Source organism: Gadus macrocephalus, chromosome 22 (genome assembly GCF_031168955.1).
Source record: "Gadus macrocephalus chromosome 22, ASM3116895v1".
Classification (NCBI taxonomy): Eukaryota; Metazoa; Chordata; class Actinopteri; order Gadiformes; family Gadidae; genus Gadus; species Gadus macrocephalus.
Window position 1 is genome coordinate 7,357,089 of NC_082403.1, and position 11,552 is coordinate 7,368,640.

General features: G+C 46.0%; 1 protein-coding gene across 1 annotated transcript; it reads left to right on the forward strand.

The window, feature by feature from the left end:
- Nucleotides 1–2,504: 2,504 nt before the first annotated feature.
- tent5bb (terminal nucleotidyltransferase 5Bb) lies at nucleotides 2,505–9,021 on the forward strand. Its single transcript, XM_060043704.1, has 2 exons — nucleotides 2,505–3,082; nucleotides 7,403–9,021. Exons 1-2 carry the CDS (start codon nucleotides 2,927–2,929, stop codon nucleotides 8,429–8,431), a joined length of 1,185 nt encoding a protein of 394 aa, XP_059899687.1. The 5' UTR covers nucleotides 2,505–2,926; the 3' UTR covers nucleotides 8,432–9,021.
- The last annotated feature ends 2,531 nt before the right edge of the window (nucleotides 9,022–11,552 follow it).

Genomic DNA, 11,552 nt, shown 5'->3' on the forward strand with positions numbered 1-11,552 from the left:
AAATTGATTAAAACAAATGAACAAGAGACTTGTTTGTCAAGTAAAGGTTTTGCTTTGACAATGACAGCGACTCAAATGAGCGCACCGGGCTTACATGTGGGCGGGACATGCTTCAAGGAAGAACAATAATTCGTTATATAATTTGGCTGTGTGTCCGCATCCCATTCTCTCTCTTAAGACAATGGATATACGATTGAGTTCACACTGAAGAATGTTGCCTGACATCAGAATTACTGTAAGTGTTATGAGAGGAGGGCACCGGTTGAGGGAATTTGTGTGTAAATCACCAGATCTGTAAACAGCCTTTATTCCTCTGCTTTTTATCTAATTCCATATCAATTTAGAGAAGACATTCTTATGGCAGGAGAGAACCAACAACATAACTGCTTGAATGCGTGCTTGATAGTTTTACTGAAATATAAGATAATGGTTGCAGTTTTGGTACTAAACAGCTCTCAGTTTTTGAAGTAATATTTCTCTATGAATTTGCCTTTCCCTTGACTCTGACAGTCTGTTTGTTTGTTTGTTTGTTTGTTTGTTTGTTTGTTTGTTTGTTTGTTTGTGTGTTTGTGTGTTTGTGTGTGTGTGTGTGTGTGTGTGTGTGTGTGTGTGTGTGTGTGTGTGTGTGTGGGGGCAGTCAGGTACCCGGAGGTGGAAGGAGGATGTCCCTATCTCCTTTCCAGTGAAGCCCAGAGCCCTAGTGTGTCTCTCTGTGGCCCTGAACTCTTGGTGTATTGGGTGACATGTTGCGGTGTGACAGGTCAGGTAACCAGGGTGAGGACAGACAGGTTGAGAGATGATTATGTAATAGAGGTGGGGAGAATGAGAAAAACAGGGATTGGACACGGGACAATGCCGTACTACAGAAGAAATCCCCTGGTAGCGGGGGAACATAAATGCCCTTTTGTTGACCCTGTGGGGTATTTCAATTTTATTTTATTTATTTTTTTGATTAAATTGTTCCATAAATCCGACTGAAATATATCACACAACTAAAATGTTGGATGGTTCTGTTAATCAACTTTGAATAAAATGTGAGTATCATGTTTAAATGATGTATTGAATGCTACCGCTAGCTCAAAATAGCTACTCTTTTCTTTAAGATTATGTAACGTAACTCATCGTTGCACGGGTTATGAAATGTGGACCTACACCTGTTGGGTACAAGAAAGGAGAGGAAAATCTCAGTTGTTCACTCAATGTTTAACATGTGTCAACAGTGCGGCGCTATCGTAGTGTGCTTTATATTCAGCTACACCTATATAAACAATATTTACTAAACGGGGGTAAGGTGACTTTAGAGAGGTGTTTCAGAGGTAACAGGGGGAAAAACACCTACGTCATTTAGAAAAGTCCCATAAGATGTCTGTGGTGTAACTCAGTCCTATATTGTGTTACAATTGGTACAGTGGAGATACTTTATTTGAGTTATTGTTTTGTGGATCTGTACTGTCTGTACTGTGGACAATCTAGGAAAACATTGGTCCAACCAAGATTTGTGACTAAACAAACAAAAGCTTCAGAGATGATTATCATGACTAGTGATTGGACTACTTGTAATTTGTTTTGCGTCAAGAACTTTTTATTAATGGAAATATGTATGTAATATAAATGTTTTAGGATTTCATTAATATGATTTAGCCCATAGGATATGCGTTGTCAATATTATACACTGCTTAAGTAGGCCTTTGAAACAGGGCAGAATGTGCAATGTGCACATAGGTGAGAGCTGGCTGGGCTTTCATTACCTTATAGTACCTTCTTGACATGTTTGAGGTGGACTATAGTCTGGACTAAAATAGGGTTGATTTCACAGCAGCATTTAATTTTGTCATGCAGAAACAACTTCAAGGTCAATGAATTTCAAAAGCTTTGGTAGCACCAGTTAATATAACAGGTCAACAACAATATGTAAGTATGATTAACATCATTAGGATTATTATTATTAATGACCCAATTGCCCCAATTCATTACATTGTTTTTAAATTCAAACGTCACTTGTTATATTCCTGAAAATAAACATAAATAATCTAAGATCTTTTTTGTGTTAACATAAGCTATTCATGTGAGATACAGTATATTACCTTGTGCTTCACTTCACATTCAGATTTACTTATCTTTGTTAAAATGGAATTAAAAATTATTGTTAATGTTTTTGGTAGTTATGTAATATTTCAGTTTTTAGTTTTTTTTGTATTTTCCAAGTACCCCCTCCAATCTTGCTATGTACTCCTAAGGGTATGCGTACGCCCATTTAGAAAAACCGCATGATTTATGCCTACAACTAGTCTCCTTGTACCCTTTGTTGATATAGCGTTTGTGATACTTTGAAAAAAGTAAAATCACAGCCCTGCGCGTGTATCTCCCTCTTTAAAGGTCCATGGTATCTCCTCGAGCTGCTGTGTCTGTGCTTTCTAAACCAATCAGCGCAGCTCTGGGTGTTACGCGTGGGTTGTGGGTGTGTCCTAACTGCTGATTGTTGTCTTCAGAGGTCCTCTGTATGTTGCAGCACTACCTACTCATAAATCAGAGACGGCAGCCAATAGGGACGCGCGTATGCTAATCACTTTTTGGTAAAACTCTCCGTATGTCCAGAAGTTAGTTAGAATCTGAAGTGCGCGACTGGGAAAGAGCGTCTTGAAGTTCGGAGATGTTAAACGACACTTAAAACTTCGTCCAAGATTTTCTGTGTCTTCAGCTTCTGGAAGTTTTGTATCGAGTGCCATTCAATTTCCAGTACCAGAGGATAGAAAGAAAAACCACACTACTACTACTAGCCTCCTACTACTACTGCTGCTGCTACTACTACTACTACTTCTACTACAACTAGCATTCTATCTTCAAGCACCCGTACTGGAATCATCAAGAAATAAAGAAAAACACCGCTTCGCTTTTACATACTTGCATTACCTAAAGCCGCTTCGCCATGTCCTCCGGTGATGAGTCGGAGCAGAGTCGGCGCCACTGTGTGTTGTCTTGGGATCAGGTGCAGCGTTTGGACTCCATCCTCGGAGAGAGCGTGCCTATTCACGGACGCAGGAACTTCCCTACGCTCTCCGTCCAACCCCGCCAAATCGTCCAGGTAAGGGTCGTGTGCCACCGAATCACTAGGCTGCATAGAAACCGTTTACTCTAGAAACCGTTTACTCTCGATTCTTATGCAAATATATTTTTCACACGACATATTCATTTTAGTAAAGGATAGCATTTTAATATATGCTCCTTCGTGTGGGTCATTGTTGTTAAAGCAAACACTCTCGCGCATATTTGTTATGGTAAAGAAAGCAATAAATATTATCTGCAGCGTCTGTTGAAAAGGGACACTTGAGTGGAATCTGGGTATGACCTAAAGCACCACAGTATTTTCTTATCGTTGTATTAAGGAAGGCGTTCTTATTTTGTTTTGGTAGCGGTCTGTACTGGTGGCTAAGGGATTACTGCTGAAAGGCATTTGATTACTCATTTTCGTAAGGCAGACAGACGGGGTGATCTAACGCCGTGACTGTGATTTTCCACTAGCTCACTAATGCCTCTGCTACCGCAGTCAATTCGCACGACTGTTGAAAATAAGGCCGTGATTATGAGCCATCCATGTAACCCCTAAAAATAATAATAATAAAAAATATGATACGTGGATGGAGCTTTCCTTGCCATTTTTATAACGATTTTAGACCCATATATTTTCTTTTTTATCCGGGCCACTTCACCACACATGCGCGCGCTGTTATACAGCAGGACCCAAGGCTCTATTCCTAGTAATGATGCCCCCCCCCTCCCCCCAACGCACGCACTATCTGCACTACACATTTAAGATAACGTCTCCAAATACATGTCATTCCATCCTTGAACATTCCTGTGGCAAACAAGCCCCCCCCCCCCCCCCCCCAACAAATATATCCCTGGTGTCTGTCTCAGGTACTCATTAAAATACTTCCCTTCCCCAAATCATACAGTCAAACCAACAGCCCCCACCTGCAAATTGGTGTGTGTGCGTGCGTGCGTTACCTGTAGCGTTTTACTTTGAAACGTCACATATGACATGACATCTGTTGTGGCACAGCTACCGCCGGGCCCTGTGAGCTGAAAGGAGAGATGTTTATCGCTGTCGCCGCCGGTGTCAGTAGTTCCATGCCCAGTCAATAGTAGGGTGCCCTGACCCAGTAGGGTTACTGTGACCCCGGGACGGCCCACTGCACAGTGAGCTCACAAATCCCCTCTCTCTTTGGAAAGGCTCCCATCCCCATGGTAAAGGCCAGGTAAATAGAGCCGTGGAAACGGGACGAGTGTGTGTGTCTACGGCGGCATGTGTGTGTTTGTCTGTATGCAATCCCCCCCCCCCCTTGGAGAGACCAGTGTGTATTTTAGGGGGGGGGACGACTGTTTGAGTGGCCCAAAAGAAAAAAATATGGCGTTGTTCATTTAAGGGACTGCAAGGTCCATGCATTTTGGATTCCCCACCACCACCCTCCCTCCCCCCACTCCTCCACCCTCCCTCCCCCCACTCCTCCACCCTCCCCCCACTCCTCCACCCCAAACCCCAGCGTTGCCCTCGTTTTGAAACAAGACCCCTTTTCCTTTTTTTTTATTTTTCCCTTTCTTCGTGCAAAGTCTGTGTTCCCGCGACGGCGCGTTTACAGGAACATATCGTCTCCCCTTTTATTCCAGATTAGAGGAAGTACAAGAAAATAAAACGCAACAAAAAAACAAAAGCCAACACACAAAACACTGGCCAGAAGAGGCTGGATTAGCCTTTCCAGTAACTGCAGGTCCGTGGGTCACACCTGACAAGGTATCGGTGTGGTAAGTGAACGCCCGTCTCCAGACTGTGCCCTCTGCCCGCCAGCCTGTAAGGCGATCCCTCAGGTGGCCTATTGTTGAGAGGGAGCGACATGATTACACCCCATGCTCTCGCTCCCCGTGGACCAGATCAACAGCTTGGGTACCTCCAGGTTGGCATGCCAGTCCCAGATCCACTCCACGATTTACTGGAGTGGTTATTTTTATTATTTTTCAACATTGCCATGAAATATCAATTCTAGTTGATCATGGGATAAAAGTGTTGCCTTGGTATTTGTGAAGATTCAGACCATAAGGCAAGTTAAGAGGACATTATACATTGCTGTGGTCAAGACAATATGACGTGTTTTTAAAGAATCCATCTCACTAATAATTGTCTTGATTATTTCCTGCATAGCAAGCCTTTGTTTGGCAGACTGCATTAACAGGTTAGTTTGGAAGACAATGCAAATGCCAAGAAGTTCTACTTGACATTTGCTGTTGCCCTCTTCCCTGGCAGACAGATGTGGTGACTCTATCTCTCTCAGCAGCATCCCTGTATGCGGGCCCCAACTATGTCAGTGTAATACGCATTCAGGGTAAAGAAACTTGTATCAAATCAAAAAAAGAGGAACCTTTCGGGCAGGAGAGTCATGGACCGAAGGCGCGTACCAACCGTGGGGGTTTAAAGCACTAAAATTATATTTTAACAAAGTTCGCCTGCCTCCCCCAGTCCCGAGCACACCAGGTGTCGGGAGATCGCGGGGAATGGGCTGGGTAGCGTTTACGAGCTGTGAAGCCGAGGATGGGGGAGGTTCTGTGTGCGGTGTTAGTAAGCTAGCACTGGGTTGTGTCGGCCAGCCAGCGTTAACCAAAATCAAAATAGTAGTGGTGCGACTATGGCTCGCAAGGTCCCATTGCTATTATTAGTCATAGAGTATCAATCAGGTCTATTAAGCCTTTTTGCCAAATGGACCACCTTCAGTCATTGATGGTTTTGTGGTTTCAGTTGCGCAGTCGAAAGGTTTCTTGTTCACGTTGATTCACTTAGGGTTGGCGAATCTCTGGTCGTGATGGAAAATATGATGGTGATGATAAAACGTTCAACTGTTATTAATATTCTTCACTTGTTTTGGTATTATTTTTTTTGGTGTCCAAGAACATCTGTTTTAAGTATTTGGACCTCGTCTTTAACACAGAATGGAAAGACACACACAAGATAAACTGTTTGTGGGAAAGCCGATACTCTGCAATGATGTGCCTTTAAAAAGCGGTCTTGAAAACCAACTTTTACGCACAATGATCTTTTCAGTTAATTGGCTAAACTTTATTTTGGTTGTATAATCAATTGGGAGTTTTGCCGTGTATACAACAAGACTGCTCTTTTCCATTATACTTACACCAAAAGCGGTCAAAGATTTTATTTATTACACTTGTGCACATCTAAAAGTAAAGGTGAAGTTTAACCTGGGGGGAATGTGAGGAACACGCCATCTTTCCCAACCTTTCCGAAAAGTAGTTATGTCTTAACCTACGTATTAGGAGTAAGCTAATGTTAACCATCGTGATTGGAACTGAAAATAAGACGAGGCATGGCAGTACCCTTTTATCAATGTTTTAGTCTTGGGTCTTAACGTTCAAGCAGAACCCATTTTCCTTTTCAAACTGTTTATATTCCAGAAAGGGATTAGGAAGGATTCTAAATATTGCGGACTGTCAGAAGTTTTGAAAGCTTATGACTCAACCAGCTCACCATTCCACATCCTTTTTTTTATAATTCAGATTGGCTGCATTTTCTCTTCCTCTTCTCCCCCTCTCGTTTGGGTGAGCTCCTAGAGCTAAAATGCTTTCAAGCCTCTTAAAGACAGGCACTGACATGTTGTATGGCAAAGCTTATCTCTTGTCTCCATGTCTGCAATGGGACGGCCATGCAATCTCGGTGGTGGCCATATAATCTCGGGCTCGCAAGTGACCGCAGAGGCAAAACAAATGCGTCGTGCTGACAGCAAACAAAGAGGGGATAATCTCATCTAGTTTCACAATCTATGATATGTGATCCCCTTCTCTCCTCCCCCATGGCCCTTACTCTGTCACACTGCAGACTGAGTTACATACATTGGGGAAAGAAAAAGCAACCTTTTTCAGTATCTGAGCCCTGCCCCACCTCACCTCGCTTTTATGTCTCTTGTCCCAAATTTTGACCCCTGTTAATCGTTTTGATGGGTTTGGTGAGAGAGAAAGAGTGCGTTTTCATTTATTTTGAAGATCTAAGAGATGATCCAAAACAGCTGAGCTCAGAAAATAGACTTCAGAAGGTGATTAGGTTCTACTAAAGAAGATGTTGGTTGAAAGGAGCCTTTCATGCAACTTGTTTTAGTCCTATTCTCTCTTTAGCGACGGACAGTGTTGTATGAATGATTGCACTCAAAGGTTCATTTTGTTTTGTGTTGGCATCGTGTAGACACTATTGTGTCATGATCCCTTTTTGATTATCTTGATAAATTCCCAACTCAAACCCTACACCAGCGTCCCCTCCCCGTGCATGCTCTTGGATATTTCCATATTGTGGATGCGGCCATCTCACGTTCCCCCCCCCCCCCCCCTGCCTCTCCCGTCCCTCTCCCAGGTGGTCCGGGCCCGGCTGGAGCAGCAGGGTGTGACGGTCCGTGATGTGAAGCTCAACGGCTCGGCCGCCAGCCACGTGCTGCACCAGGACAACGGTCTGGGCTACAAGGACCTGGACCTGATCTTCGGCCTGAACCGCACCGACCACAAGACCTTCCAGCTGGTGAAGGACGTGGTGCTGGGCTGCCTGGTGGACTTCCTGCCCGAGGGCGTGTGCCGCGAGCGCATCTCCCCCATGGCCCTGAAGGACGCGTACGTCCAGAAGCTGGTGAAGGTGTGCAACGACACCGACCGCTGGAGCCTCATCTCGCTCTCCAACAACACGGGCAAGAACGTGGAGCTCAAGTTCGTGGACACCCTGCGCCGGCAGTTTGAGTTCAGCGTGGACTCGTTCCAGATCAACCTGGACTCCCTGCTGCTGTTCGACCGCTGCTCGGAGACGCCCATGTCCGAGGCGTTCCACCCCACCGTGCAGGGCGAGAGCATGTACGGCGACGTGGAGGAGGCCCTGGGCCACCTGCGCACCAAGACCATCGCCACGCGCTCCCCCGAGGAGATCCGCGGCGGCGGCCTGCTCAAGTACTGCCACCTGCTGGCGCGGGGCTTCCGGCCGGCCTCGGAGTCGCACATGAAGCAGATGCAGCGCTACATGTGCTCGCGCTTCTTCATCGACTTCCCCGACATCGGCGAGCAGCACCGCAAGCTGGAGGCCTACCTGCAGAACCACTTTGCGGGCATGGAGCACAAGCGCTACGAGTGCCTGGTGACGTTGTACCGCGTGGTGGACGAGAGCACCGTGTGCCTGATGGGCCACGAGCGGCGCCAGACGCTGGCCCTCATCTCGGCCCTGGCGCTGCGGGCCATGGCGGAGCAGAACGCCATCCCCGCCCTGGCCAACATCACCTGCTACTACCAGCCGGCGCCGTACGTGCGCGACGTCAACTTCAGCAACTACTACGTGGCGCAGGTGCAGTCGCCCGTGGGGGCGTGCAGTAGCGCCGCCTATCAGACATGGCTGCCCTGCAGCTGAGGCCGGGCTGTGACGTGAGGACAATCGCTGGTGGGGTTGGTTATGGCTGTTGTTGTTTTGGGGGTTCTTGACGTTGACTTTTCATTGATTTTGAGCAGAGTTGTTATTATTTACGGTGCTCGGTACGTATGTAGCAAAAAAAACTAATTTCTTGTCCTGTTTTGGTTATTTTTGCCTTTTACTCTGACACTATTCCACTAAGTTATATAATTTTTTTTTTCCTATGGCGGTTTCATATCAACTTGTTGATGTTAAGTAAGACAAAATGAAGCATTGATATGTGAGGAAGGAAAGTTTTGTTCTATCTCTCTTCTAGTGGAAGCTTATGGCAAAGTAAATAACTGGTTTAAAGCGGAATGCTGCATTCTGCAATCTGTGGTTTCAACTGACCCGAACGTCACCAAAGTACCAAAGAAATACAACTCATTGTGTGTTAAACAATGACGTGTTATTCCAAGTGCCTGAAAATGACTTAGTAGATGCAGTGTAAGACAATTTTTTTTTTATCTTTTTGTTTTGTATTCAGGTTACTGTAAATTGATATACTTGGTCAGGGTACTTTGTTTGGAAATTATTAAAAAAAATAAAAACAAGCTATGGCAACCTGGTCTTTTTTTGCACATAAAGAACACTTTATGAGCCCTTTGCAATGAGAATGATATGATGGTTTCTTGGAGCCTGTAAACCGGATGATATTTGTGTGGATGGCAACGGGACGATAAACTTAAACAACGCAGCAAAGACTAACATCCGCGTCAACATTAGGGAAGCACATATTCAGAAAATAGTCTCCAGGTTTTTCATTTTAGTCTTTGTGTGTTCAAATAAAAGTCCCAATGAGTGCACCATGTGCACTCCTCCCTCCACTCCACGATGGAAACGGATTCACGGACATGTTGTTCTTGGGGATATGGAGGGAATTCTTCCACATTACAAGCTGGTCCTGCCATTCATGCCGTCATCCTGTTTTTCCATGGCCCCTATCTCCGTCTGCAGTCTACTGTCCGTGCCCCCCCCCCCCCCCCCCCCCGAATCCATCTGACCTCAGCTTGGTCCCGGCACTAAAGCGTCGGGACAAAGCAGCTGTAAATCAGCGGCAAACCGGGAAATATGAGTCTGTGTCTCAGTGGTCCTTTACTCCAAATTCACTTGAGTCTCTCGTTTCTCATGAGCACATTTGCTCCATTCATTTGCCAAATACTGGACACAAACAAAGTGTTGTTTCTCCAGGCCGGCCCTTAGCATTAGAAGAGGGGGGAATGGGCCAATTCCCTTATGTGCGGGCCCTTTACATTAGCCCCTGCACTCTGACTCACCAGGCTTACAGGAAGGAGAGACCCCCCCCTCCCCCTTGTGTGTGTGTGTGTGTCTCTCTCTGTCTCTCTCTCTCAAATCCCTCGGTGTCATACAGGAAGAGGAGATTCTATGACTTATCTTGGACGATCCCTCCAGTGAAGTGTGTGTGTGTGTCTTGGCCGGCCGCGGCCGCCGAGATCTGTGTTGTAAAAAGGAAACAGGGGATGGTGTGTGTTTTCAGTGGGGTGGGGGGCTGCCCTGCAGCACTGTCTGTTGCTAGGGTGGCCATAACATCCAGTGTTGCGTTCACACCCGGGCTCGACATTTCGGCCGCCACCAGAGTCAGTGTGACCTCCTCTTACCCGCGTTGCCCCGGTATGACGGCAGGGTTTATGAGGTTTGGTCCTTCTTGATGATAGGGATTTAGGGAGGAATACACAGTATACCCAGAGTAAATAAAGGCTGAATGGCCTTCTAGGCTAAAAGCAGAAAAGTATATTCAGGGGTTTACTGGTGCACTCAAATGCAACACTGCCAGAACGGACACGAAAGAAACGTCTGGGATTCAGTACTGAGCACACAAGGGAAATATCCTTCTCTCTCAGACGTTGTTTTCGAACAAATAATGTTTTATTTTAGTTAAAGTAACACAGTGGGGAATTGTCCAGTGGGGAAACTAAGGGGGAGAGACACAGCTTTCTCGTATCCTTCTAGTACGCTAAAGCCTTCTGGTCTCCTGGGGACGTCTCGTGACTCATCCGGAGATCCCATCTGTACAACATACTTGCCAGTTGTGTGGAATCCTGATGAGTAGTGCACAATGAGCAGTACACAATGGCCAGGCCATGGCCGTCAGTCCCTGGGTATGTTGTCGTTGCATTCCCACGAGGACGGACGCAACTAACACGCTGTGTAATTTTAATTGCTCTTTTATTCGTGCCATTATCTTTTTTGTGTCTAACCTGCGTCCAAAAAGATTAGTACACAAACGTCAACGATACAAAGCCGACGCCTTTGAGCCCCGCTGACGTGTTTGCATGCTAACTTGAGCTAATGCTCAGCTAATGCCCTAGCACTGAGGCTAAGCTTAGACAAAATTCTTTCCTATCGTTTCCACTCTACTTGGGTGGGCTCCTCTTCCACCACCTCACCGTCGGAGAGACGGCTTTGACTCTTTGACCCCCCGACCGGAGAGCTTAGGCTTGGTATCTCCCCTCCAGCTGTGTGTATGTATGTATGTGTGTGCGTGTGTGTATATGTACGTGTTTGTGTGTGTGTGTGTATGTATGTGTGTGTGTATGTTTGTGTGACTTTGCGTGTGTGTGTGTGTCGGAGACGTATGGTCCATGTTCACTCAGTCCAATCTTGTCATGTTTAGGGGTGCTCTTGCACGGCGGCTGATTAGATTACAGGACTTGTCTCATTTATCCCGTGAATGGTCCCACCTGCGGGACCTCAAGAAGCGAGAGAGAGAGAGAGAGAGAGAGAGAGAACGAGAGAGAGAGAGAGAGAGAGAGAGAGAGAGAGAGAGAGAGGGATTCTTCAGAGTTAACAGGCCGCTCAATATCATCTGCTCCCTGCGTTCTATCCTAACATAGCTTTGCGGTCGAGGGGAAACTGCGCTGGATAAATAAATAAATGCATTGTCTGATGGCGACCCGCACCGCACAGCTGGTTCCTCTCAAAGGCCAGTGTGTCAAACCCCCCCAGTGAGCAACGCAACGTGGCCTGCGTGAGTGACTGTAGATTAGCGCAAAGTGTAAAGTAAATACAGGCGACCGGCTGGAGAGTCGGTGTGCTTTATGGTTAAGCAGGGGGGGCTTTA